At 35.2% G+C, this 12,345-nt stretch overlaps 3 protein-coding genes across 3 annotated transcripts; all 3 read left to right on the forward strand.

The window, feature by feature from the left end:
* Positions 1 to 2,900: 2,900 nt before the first annotated feature.
* LOC143478339 (olfactory receptor 2AT4-like) lies at positions 2,901 to 3,869 on the forward strand. Its single transcript, XM_076977296.1, has one exon. The coding sequence runs from the start codon at positions 2,901 to 2,903 to the stop codon at positions 3,867 to 3,869; it is 969 nt and encodes a 322-aa protein (XP_076833411.1).
* Positions 3,870 to 5,566: 1,697 nt separating this feature from the next.
* Positions 5,567 to 6,514, forward strand: LOC143478340 (olfactory receptor 2AT4-like). Its single transcript, XM_076977297.1, has one exon. It carries the CDS (start codon positions 5,567 to 5,569, stop codon positions 6,512 to 6,514), a length of 948 nt encoding a protein of 315 aa, XP_076833412.1.
* Positions 6,515 to 10,641: 4,127 nt separating this feature from the next.
* On the forward strand, positions 10,642 to 11,652 carry LOC143478341 (olfactory receptor 2AT4-like). Its single transcript, XM_076977298.1, has one exon. It carries the CDS (start codon positions 10,642 to 10,644, stop codon positions 11,650 to 11,652), a length of 1,011 nt encoding a protein of 336 aa, XP_076833413.1.
* Positions 11,653 to 12,345: the final 693 nt, after the last annotated feature.

A 12,345-nucleotide genomic window follows, 5' to 3' on the forward strand; every position in this document is an offset into this window, starting at 1 on the left:
TTATATTTAATATTAAAGAGTTTCTGCATGGATGCGTGATCTAGCATTCTCTTTACGGTTTCTTCTTGTCTGCTAATTATGTCAAAGTTGAGGTTGTCAGACTAAACATCCTGACAGAACAGCAAATGTGTTCTTTCTTACCCCACTGACATCAAGCCTACCAGAAATATCAGGACCTCCTGCAGCTGGAGTCATTAAATGCTTATATTGTTCCTAAGTTTTTTCCTTGAAAAGTGTTTTCTACTTTGCTCTAAATTCATCATTGATGTTTTGGACATGGTAAGAAATGTCTAACAACATGTTCCCATATTGATTGTTTAAACTTACTCCAGTGGTGGTCTACATCTAGTTATAATGCTCATCATGTAGGAATGTGAATATCATCATTGTACAAGTACAATGAGATACCAGTGGTGCACTGTAAAAAAAACACTTTTTTTACAGGTTTTTCCCAATAAATTTTACAGTTTTTTCCTGTATTTTAAAATGACAGGGAAAGTGTATTACAATTACCAGAACAAACTGTTTATTTAAAAATGTCATGTGATTTAACAAGAAAAATCTGTATAAATTAAATACATTATAAATCTGTTTTTTAACAATTCTTAGATAATAATTTTAACTAAACAAACTGTAAAAAGAAAGTAATATTGATTAATCTTATTGAGACAAAGTAATAGAATCTTCTGGAATTAATTTCAAGGAAATATTACAAGACAACATTGATGCATGTTTTAATTTAAGTTTTGACATGTTAAATATGTGATTTTCATGTTATAAAAGTAAGTAAAAAGTAAAATGTTCTTGACTGTGATTTATTTTTATATTTATAACATACATAAAGATTTAAGGCGTTCCAGATCCATCTCATTTTCAATCCACTATTAAATATGCACTGTATCTGTATCACTGTATCTACACTGTAAACCCGGATTAGGTTTTAATAAATTATTTTAGTAATCATTAATTATTATTTCATGTTTTGTAAAAAATATTGCCATTACTAAATAAAACTAGTTGTTATCATTATTGAGCTGAAATAGGCATTGCAATGATCATGTTAAGTAACTGAATATGTTACGTTTATGATTGGTAGGGGTGGGGCCTGTTTGAATCAGACCACTCCACAGTGTGCATGAAGAGTTGTTCTGGTTGGGCATATTGTTTGAAGAACCTTTTGTTATCACCCCGCTGCAGCCCAAATGTATGAGTTTTGAAATCAGTGTTTCTTCAAATGAGTATTTGCAACATTGTCAGCTTTCAGTGCATGTAACTTATTTAGTTAACGCGTAATATGTTCTTATCGGTTCATGTGTCTGGCATTCCTGTCCGATCATATTTTAACTATAACCGTAGCGTTGAAATGTGTGTTCTGACGGTTCAGAGTTTATGGCTCATTTTAACTATTAACGTTATATTTTTATATTGAAGCGTCGGTCCAATGGGGGACGGCGCTACTTCCCATGAGTCCCTGCGACTCCGGTATTGTTCTCTGTTAATGTGATGTCTATGCATGTGTTGATTAATTGTGTACTTGATTATGTGCATTACTTGGTTTAAGTCCCCCTTCATCAATTAATGTAGTTGTACTGTGTGAATTATTCTATGCCATGTTTGTGTAGTGTTGTGTTATTGCCGTTCCCTCATGTTTTGTGTCTAAATTAAGTCTTTTCTGCGTGATCGTGGGGTCTGGCGTGATTATGTTGTTGAGGGAGTTTGAATTAAAAAAGCCTTGTGCTGTGGTGGGTCTGTTTGCTACCTCTCCTTCCTACACCACACTGCAATATTGTTATAATTGAATGTGAACTAGAGTAAAGACCACATTCAATTTTGGGAATAAATCCTGTAAAATGACAGTGTTGCATGTTAAGTGTTATAATTGTGACGGGCGGTGTGAGCATCAAAAAGGAAGCGATCACGCCAAGTCTCAGGGAAAAAGGATGGTTTAATAGAAAGTGTGCAAACCTAAAACCCGTGCACTATCTCCAAATTAAGGATATAATGACCAGCGGTCAACTGGTACAAAGACAAGACATATATAGGCAAACAAACAACCCTCAGGTGAGACGGATCACGGGCTCCGCCCACCTGAGGGACGCACATGACGTCACCAAACAACAACAACAACAGCCGCTGTGGACAGAGGCGGCCGGTAGGGGACCGCCTCACCGTGACAATAATCACCGTTTTTTTTACAGTTTATGTATGTTTTTTAATTTACAGTACTTATCTGTTTTTTTACATGAACTGTAAAAAAACGGTAATTTTCTGGAAACAGGGGCGCCAGAAAATTGCCGTTTTTTTTACAGTTTATGTATGTTTTTAAATTTACAGTACTTATCGGTTTTTTTACAGTAATTTTCTGGCGCCCCCATTTCCAGAAAATTACCGTTTTTTTTACACTTTTTTTTTTACAGTGTGCTCTCCAAGAACCCAAGAGCACACATATAGTACTATATGAACTTCTCACTGTTTGTAGTTTCAGGGATCCTTCAGAGATAAATACAGCTGTGTTAGTTCAGAAGCATATTGCATTAAGCATATGACAAATTACTGGTGCTTTAACATACATAATTATTACATCAGCTTGCTGGCCTCAAGAGTACTGGAACCACATATATAAACTCATGTGTGGATGACATCCATTATCAGCTGAATTTTGTCAGTATGTATTTGAGGATTTGAGAGTATGTATTTGAGGATTTGAGACTTCTAAAAAGCTACAAATTCATTTGAAAATACATAAGGCAAGATGTACTTAGCTTTTGTCTCTATATTAATGGAAACTTTAGTTCTATATTAATAGATACATGCAATAGATTGTAATGAATTTTAAAATGTATAGTATTTTAATGTTTTTAATTGTTTCATCAGGTGGATTTGAAGCACTAACAAAAGTTATGGACCAACATAATAATTCCACAACAATTACAGAATTCTTCATGCTTGGATTTCCAGGACTTCTTGCAGAATATTACACAGCAGTTGGGTTATTTCTCCTCTTCATTTATCTCACACTTGTAATTGGAAACATTTTCATGATTGCATTTGTGTCTTATGAAAAGAGCCTTCAAAAGCCATGCTACCTGATCTTCTGCAATCTTGCTGCTGTGGACTTTGCTTTTGGAACTGTCACAATGCCTAAACTAATTGCAAAATATTTGCTTAAAGATGAAACGCTTCCATTTCATGCTTGCTTTGTACAAATGTTTTTTGTCCATTATCTGGGATCAGTTGCATCTTTCACTTTGCTATTAATGGCAGCTGATCGATTCATCGCTATATGTAACCCTCTCAGATACCCTGCACTTGTTACAAATCATTCCACTGCAATTATATGTCTATCAATCTGGGTGTTTCCAATCCCACTGCCGACAGCTGTAGTTCTAAAGACCATTGTGGAACATTTCTGTGAGTCTAATGTAATAGCTCAGTGTTTCTGTGATCATAATTCCATAGTTAAGCTAGCCTGTGGAGATGTTGCACAAGTAAAGCTGCTTAACTTTTCAATGGCTATGACAATGCTGATGGGCCCCCTTGCTTTCATTATATTCTCCTACATAGCAATTATCATCACTGTCCTAAAAATAACCAGTGTTCAAGCAATGTACAAAACTTTCTCAACGTGCAGCCTTCAGCTTTTTGTTATATGCATTTACTATGTGCCCCGATGTGCTGCATATATTACTGACATAAAGATTCAAATGAACATAAGCACTCGTATTATGATAAGCATATGGTATAGTTTGTTTCCACCTCTTGTCAATCCAGTGATATTCTGCTTTCAAACAAAGCAAATTCGAGACGTTTTCATGATGAAAGTAAGAAAAGTCATGATCAGTCATCACCTGAAAGCTTCTTCAGGCTGAAAAAAAGATTTTTGGGACACAAACACATTTGTTTGATGTACTGATTGTAATATGTAAATGTTAATGTAAATAGTAATAGTATATATTCTTCATCTTTCTTTTCTGATGCTTGCACATCACACTCAGTGCTGAAAACATTTTAAGAAAGGTCAATAATTATGCATGCTGATTGTTATACAATGCACTACCACCGATTTTTTCTCTGATATTACAAAGGACTTTAGTATGAACATTATGGATTATCTTAATGGTAAGAGAAAGTTTACATAACAATAACTCACAGCAAGAAAAGTCATTATGTAAATTTAGCAGCCAATCAGCTTTTTAAAATAATTTTTGCAACCGTCCTTCTCTAATGCTGGGACTTGGTACTTTACCATGATACCAGCTGATTACACTCCCCTGAATCAAATCAAAATATATTTGTATAGCGCTTCTCAATCTGAATATCATTAAAACATTAAATAATGTTTTTTGTTGTTGTTGTTATTGAATTGTTGTCACTGAATGTTCTCATATCACGTTAATGAAAATTTTAATTAAAAATAAAGGTTTTTGCCTTTTTATTGGGCTTGCAAAGTACTAAGTTTCTATATAGCAGATGTTATTATCAGTAGACAAATTTATCTGCACCAGTCACATTTGGCAAGTGTAAGGTAATTATCTGGGCTAGTTATTTATCATAACTGCACACACCTGACAAAAACAGTTTTATTGTAAATGCCTATCTTTAAGGTAAGAGATATATCTGGTAACTTTAGTAAGAAGACAATTATTTAGTGTTCTTGAGGAATAAATACTGCTCTCTGTAGTCATGTGTAAACTCTAGTGGTGTTTTACATCTAGTTATAATACGGCCATGTAATTTTCTGTATGTCACCTCATGAAAGGCATTTCATTCAAACCATATTTTTGGCTTGCTTTAGTGTCCTTGAGGAATAAATACTGCTCTGTGTAGTCATGTGTAAATGAGGACAAGCAACAAAAACATCAGAGCATATGAACTCAATTACTGTTGCATTAGCATATATTATTACATCAACTAGCTGGTCTCAGGAGTACTGGAACAGCATAAATAAAATGATGTGTGAATGTCTCATTCTCAGATGGATATTGTTAGTGTGGATTTGAGGATATTATTTGAATAAGACCTTTAAAAGACAACAAGTTCTTTTGAATATACATAAGGCAAGAAAGTACTCAGCTTCAAACTGGTCGTATATCTGTATTACTGGACATACACAATGGATTTGTAATGATTTTTTAAATGTGCACTTAAAAACACTCTGTAATGTATTACATTACAGTGGATCTATACCACAGGACACACAAGGATCTGTAATGATTTTTTAAACGTGTATTTAAAAACACTCTGTAATGTATTATAAATAGTAATCACACCTTGTAAATGTGTCTTAACAATGTCATCAATATAAGGAGGTATATTATTCTCGGAACACACAACCTAACCTACTCTTTCCTTTTTAAAACTCTAGGGATAAGACACTGCATTATTCCAAGTGTTTGTCAAGTGTATCAGGTGTGTTATCGAGTGGATTTGCAGCACTGATGGTGTTTAATAGTGTTAGCACATGTAACCTAAATTTGATTTCCCACTTTACATTGCAGGGTGTAGATTTCCCAGTGCTTCTTTTGTTTCATCAGCTTTATTATCAGGTGGATTTGGAAGAAAAGTCATGAACCACTACTCCAATTCCACAACAATTACCAAATTCTTCCTGCTTGGATTTCCAGGACTCCTTCCAGAATATTACACAGCAGTCGGTTCTTTTCTCCTCTTCATTTATCTCACACTTGTCGGAGGAAATATTTTCATTATTGCATTTGTGTTTTATGAAAAGAGCCTTCAAAAACCATGCTACCTGATCTTCTGCAATCTTGCTGCTGTGGACTTTGCTTTTGGAACTGTCACAATGCCTAAAATAATTGCAAAATATTTGCTTAAAGATGATACTATGCCATTTCATGCTTGCTTTATACAAATGTTTTTTGTCCATTATCTGGGGTCTGTCACATCTTTCACTTTGCTAGTAATGGCAGCTGATCGATTAATTGCTATTTGTAATCCACTCAGATACCCTGCACTTGTTACTAACCACAGCACAGCAATTGCATGTCTACTGACCTGGGTGTTTCCAATCCCACTGTTAGTAACTGTAAATATAAAGACTGTAGCTGAGCACTATTGTGACTCCAACATAATAGCTCAGTGTTTCTGTGATCATAATTCCATAATTAAGCTAGCCTGTGGAGATGTTGCGCATGTACAACTTCTTAACTTCACTGTAGCTATGAATGTGCTGCTTGGCCCTCTTGCTTTCATCATATTCTCCTACATAGCTATTATCATCACTGTCTTAAAAATATCCAGTGTTCAAGCTATGCGTAAAACATTCTCAACGTGCAGCCTTCAGCTTCTTATCATATGCATTTACTATGTGCCCCGATGTGCTGCCTATATCACTGACATAAAGATTCAAATGAACCTTAGCGCTCGTATTATGATATGCATGTGGTATAGTCTGTTTCCCCCACTTGTCAATCCAGTGATATTCTGCTTTCAAACCAAGCAAATCCGAGATGTTTTCATGTTGAAGTTAAGAAAATTCATGACCAATCATTGACTGAAATATTCAGGCTGAAAAAAACATTTTGGTGCCCTACTTCATTAGACATTCATTATGTGCACGTGGCAATTTTCAGTTAAAATACTCTTCCTCTAAGTTCTTTGGTGTTTGCAGTCAGTACTGAAAACATCTACAGTCCAGTCATCAACTGAAAATACCTTTTCCGTACACTGTAAAAATTTAAAAACAAGTTTAAAGTGCACTTTAACAAAGGTAATGTCACTGAAAATAGACATATTTGATAATGTAAAGATAATATTTGCAGTCTGCGTTCTCTTATCTTGATATACTCCATTGCTGATACCCAGCTGTGTCAAGTAACGAAGTACAAATACTTTGTTACCTTACTTAAGTAGAAATTTTGGGTGTCTATACTTTTCTGGAGTAATTATTTTTCATACAACTTTTTACTTCAAACACCGTGACTACTGTAAATGGTTTTAATAAAGTTGCATTTTACTAAAATTCATTCGTTTTAATGGGCATATATGCAGCTGAAACAGTTACCCTTAAGCATTTGTGTTTTTTAATATCGACATTACAGTCATTATGGCTTTAAGGAAAATGTTTTTGGGGGGAAGGTTGGGTAATGCTCTATAGGCCCTGTGACATGGCTTATGTTTTTGACCTTAATTGCATTTTTCTCCCTTACATTACATTTATTTTTATACTTTAAGTAATTTTGAAACCAGTACTTTTACACTCTTACTTGAGTAAAAAGATTGAGTTGATACTTGAACGTCTACAGAAGTATTTTTAAACACTAGTATCTATATTTCTAACCAAGTAATGAATGTGAATACTTTTGACACCTTTGCCGATACCAGTTAAGTACATGCCTCTATCATTCAATCAGTGTCATTAAATGCTGAATGTTTTTTCAGTGTTACTTAATGTCCTTGTAACTACAAACTACTTATAAATAGGTAAATGTTTTGCTAGGTTTTTGATTTGCTAAGTGCTAACTGCATACTTAACATATGCAATTATCAGTATCAATAACATTAGACAAGTGTATAGTAATTCTGTAGGTATTTACTCTGACCTGTGTGGGTGGTGGTCACATAGTCCTCACACACATGAGCGTTCCTATCAACAGGCACTCATTCGCAACAGGTTTGACTCCAGGGAGTAGGTCCTGATAACCCTCTCTCAGGCAGAGTAACTCTCTATCCTGGCTCTATTCTTCATAATGCTATTTCTATGAATGGCATTTCCTGAATATTGGCATTTTATTTGAACTACGTGTACAGATGGAAGACGCTCAACATTATACATAACCAGAACATGAAATTTGCAGGTCAAAGTCGTCAAATAGCAATTTTTTTCAACAGCTGTTGCTACAAATCAGTTTTAAAGTCCAAGACTGCAGTGAGCAAGCCAAAGGTAACAGTGGCAAAGAAAAACTCCCTAGAAAATGAGGAAGAAACCTTGAGAGGAACCAAGGCTGAAAGATAGGGCCCAACCTCTTGTGACTGACAATAGCTACCACAGTAACAAAAATCTAAACAATAAAGAGCAAAATAAATAATAAGGAAAAAATAAACAATGATGGTCTGTTTTATTCTTCTGGAAATCCTTGTCTGGGCTCAATGTGCGTGTGTCCAAAACCCATCTGGCATGACGTCTGTCTAGAGCAGCAGAGAGGTATGTGGGGTGAAGTGGGCATCAACCACAGCCAGGACAACTGAGTGATGGTGGGAGGAGCCATAGTGGCATAGACAGGTGATTCTTAGTATCAACATGACATCAAGAGTAAGCATACCTTGGCGGAAACACACAATACATTATTAGGCATGTGCAAGTGCAAATGTGTATAAATTAAGGAACTATAATGTGCAAGGATGGACTCTGGCAGATCCAGTTGTTTGCACAGATAAAGGTGTAGAGCCAGAAGGAAAGTCAGACATGAGGGCTTCATGGGACATCAGCATTTCACTGTTCTCAGTCTACAAACTAGAGTAGCAAAAAGAATCATTTGATCTCCCATCTCCATTTGGGTTTGTTAGAGCTACATGCCATAACATTAGTGTTTTGGCATTATTAGTTATTAGTTATTGGTGCACTTGCACATGCCTGTTGTATGTTTTTTGCTCACGTTGTACATTGTCTGACTATATTTTGTTATAAGTTTGTTATACTGACTTTACACTTTTGATTAGGGTCTTCTCTTTGATGTGTTGAACTTTCTCTGCCAAACTTGCACAATGGTTGATATTATTTTAGTGGTTAAAAATTACCTTTGGTGTACTTTTCAATACAAAATTACAATACAAACAAATTTACAAGATGTATAACACTTTTACTTGTAGTCTACTAAAATTAATTTACAAACAGTTAATCAGAGGGAAATGGTAGGCACAATACACAGAACGTGCTTGTTGCCAACCTTTGTGTCAATTACACTAGTGGAGTTTGCAGCGGGCATTGAAGGTTTTGTGGCATTGAACTCATTTTAGCCAGTTGGCATGCTTTTGTTTTTCTTGTGGGAACTCTTTGGAGCTAGCTAGTGGCATTTAAAGTCCACTTACTTTCACATTTCCAAATGGTTTAGATGTCTGAGAATCACCCTATGTCTGCTCTTGTGAAATCTCCAAAACCTACCACAAGAAAAAAACAAAAGCATGCCAACTGGTTAAAATTTCTTCCACAAAATGGACAAAACATGGTTTAGGTTTACTGACTGCCACAAATTCAACGCACTGTATCCCCATGAACTATCATGAATGACAAACTGATCAGCAACAAGTACTTTCTCTATATCTGATTCGCCGTTTTATTCGCCATTATCATTTATTTAGTGATTTTATTTGTACTTTGTGTCATTTTGTTTCTTAAAATGTAAATTGTTCTTGTGATTCTTGGCCACCACGATAGCATTGAGATAGTCATTTCCTAAAGAAGGGTCGCTTGATTTGTCTTTCATTGATGGCGAGGGTTTTTCTATGGATGAAAATTGCCTGGCGTTCACTCCATGGTTATCTCTTAGCCATTACCTTATCGTTCCTGCAATTTACACCAAAAGTGAAGTTGAGGTTGTCAGACTACAAAACATCACCAAACTGCTGACAGAACAGAAAATGTCCTACCCCACTGTCATCAAGCCTACCATAAATACCAGGATCTCCTGCAGCTCAGTTCATTGATCACTTATGTTGTTTACAACAGGATAAGAAAATCTTTGGGAGTGCTGCTTTCTGTCTTATGTTGTTTTCTCTTTTGCCCTCAATACATCATCAGTGTTTTAAGCATAATAACAATAAATAAAATGATGTTCCCTGATTGATTACATAAATGTACTCCAGTGGTATTTTATGTCTATATTTTATTAAGTTCTCAATTTACTGTTTGTCACCACATTAAATACATTTAGTCAAGTGTAAATGAGGACAAACAACGAAAACATCAGAGCATATGAACTCAAGTACTGTTGCATTAGCATATATTATTATTACATCAACTAGCTGGTCTCAGGAGTACTGGAACAGCACATATAAACTGATGTGTGAATGTCTCAATCTCAGTTGGGCATTGACAGTGTAGATTTGAGGATATTATATGAACAAGACCTTTAAAAGGCAATAAGTTCTTTTGAATATACATAAGGCAAGAAAGTACTCCGCTTCAAACTGGTCATATATCTGTATTACTGGACATACACAATAGATTTGTAATGATTTTTTAAATGTGCACTTAATAACACTCTGTAATGTATTACATTACAGTGGATCTATACCACAGGATACACAAAGGATCTGTAATGATTTTTAAACGTGTACTTAGAAACAATCTATAATGTATTATAAATAGTATTCACACCTTATTTGTGATTTTTTAAAATGTATTACAAAAAATATGTATTGTAAAAATCAGTCACAGCTTGTAAATGTTTCTTAACCATTGAATCAGTATAAGTAGCTTAAGTATCCTTAGAACTTAGAACACAACCTGTTTTCCTTTACTGTTTTAAAATTGTACCTTGCAGCAATGAAAATTTATAATAATCTTAGCACATGCAACTTACCTTCTCTTTCCCACTTTATATTGCAGGGTGCTAATCTCCCAAAGTTTCATTTGTTTCATCAGCTGTTTTGTCAGGTGGATGTCACGTACTGACAAAAGTTATGGACCGAAATAATAATTCTACAACATTTACAAAATTCTTTCTCCTTGGATTTCCAGATGTTAATCCAGAAAATTATACATCCGTTGGAATTCTTCTCCTCTTCCTTTATCTCACAATTGTAGGAGGAAACATTTTCATGATTGCCTTTGTGTTTTATGAAAAGAGCCTTCACAAACCATGCTACCTGATCTTCTGCAATCTGGCTATGGTGGACATTGCTTTTGGAACTGTCACAATGCCCAAAATAATTGCAAAATATTTGCTTAAAGATGATACTATGCCATTTCATGCTTGCTTTGTACAAATGTTTTTTGTCCATTATTGTGGGACTGTCACATCTTTCATTATGCTATTAATGGCTGCGGATCGATTCATTGCAATATGTAACCCGTTCAAATACCCTGTGCTTGTTACAAACCGTTCCACAACAACTGTGTGTTTACTGACCTGGGTGATTCCAATTCCACTAATTGCAACTATAGTTCTGAAAACCATAGCTGAACACTACTGTGACTACAATGTAATAGAACAGTGTTTTTGTGACCACAATTCTCTAGCTAAGATAGCCTGTAGTGATTTTAGGCATGTAAAGCTATTGACCTTTTGTATTTTTATGGCTGTGCTGTTGTGCCCTCTTGCCTTCATCATATTCTCATACATAGCAATTATCATCACTGTCTTAAAAATATCCAGTGTCCAAGCAGTATACAAAACGTTCTCCACATGTAGCCTTCAGCTTCTTATTATAGGCATTTACTATGTGCCCCGGTGTACAGCTTATATTACTGACCAAAAGGTTCAAATGCATCTTAGTGTTCGTATTATGCTATGTATGTTATATAGTCTGTTTCCTCCTCTTGTCAATCCAGTGATATTCTGCTTTCAAACTAAAGAAATCCGAGATGTTTTCAGGATCAAATTTAAAAGAATCCTGACTAATCAACTGAAAGCTTCAGCGCTGAAAACATCTTCAACCTTCAGTGAACAACTGAAGCCATCTTTAGGCTGAAAAATCAAAAAATGTTATATGGTTAACTTAAAACTAGAAAGCGAACCACTTCACAGACTATAACAACTTAAAAGCGTTAAAGACCTCATAGCTTCTTACTTTGGGCAAAGGTTATCATCTTTCTTATTATAAGATAAAATTCCAAATTTTCTGTATCCAATATCCAAGTAAGGTTGAATAAGACAACTAACAGTTAGTGTGTAACTCTGAAACTAGTCAGATTTGTTAGACATGATGATTGTAATTCTGCACAATTTATGTTTTGAACACTAGGGCTAAAGTAAACATGGCTTGGAAATGATGACAACATATACTTTGAAGCACAAATAAACAACCAAACTTTGGCAAGCTTTAAAAATGGCTTAGTGGGGGCAGATCTGATTTCTAATGGTATTCCACATCATCACAGCTGCAACTGCAACATCTGTTTACTTTCAGCTTCATTTGAGACCAGGGAACAGCTGCAAGCTGCTAACTCTGAGATAGTATAGACCTGGATGAGGATTATGATTTAAGTAATTCTGTAATTTAAGTCAGAGCAGCTCCATTATGGGCCTTAAAAACAAATGAACCTTGAACTGAACCCTATAATGACAAGGAGCCAGTAAGGGAAGACTATACTCACGGTAATATGACCCTTTTTCTTTGTGCCTGTAAGCAATCTTGCTACTGCACTCTTAACTGAATTTAGAT

This window comes from Brachyhypopomus gauderio, chromosome 16 (assembly GCF_052324685.1).
Source record: "Brachyhypopomus gauderio isolate BG-103 chromosome 16, BGAUD_0.2, whole genome shotgun sequence".
Lineage (NCBI taxonomy): Eukaryota > Metazoa > Chordata > Actinopteri > Gymnotiformes > Hypopomidae > Brachyhypopomus > Brachyhypopomus gauderio.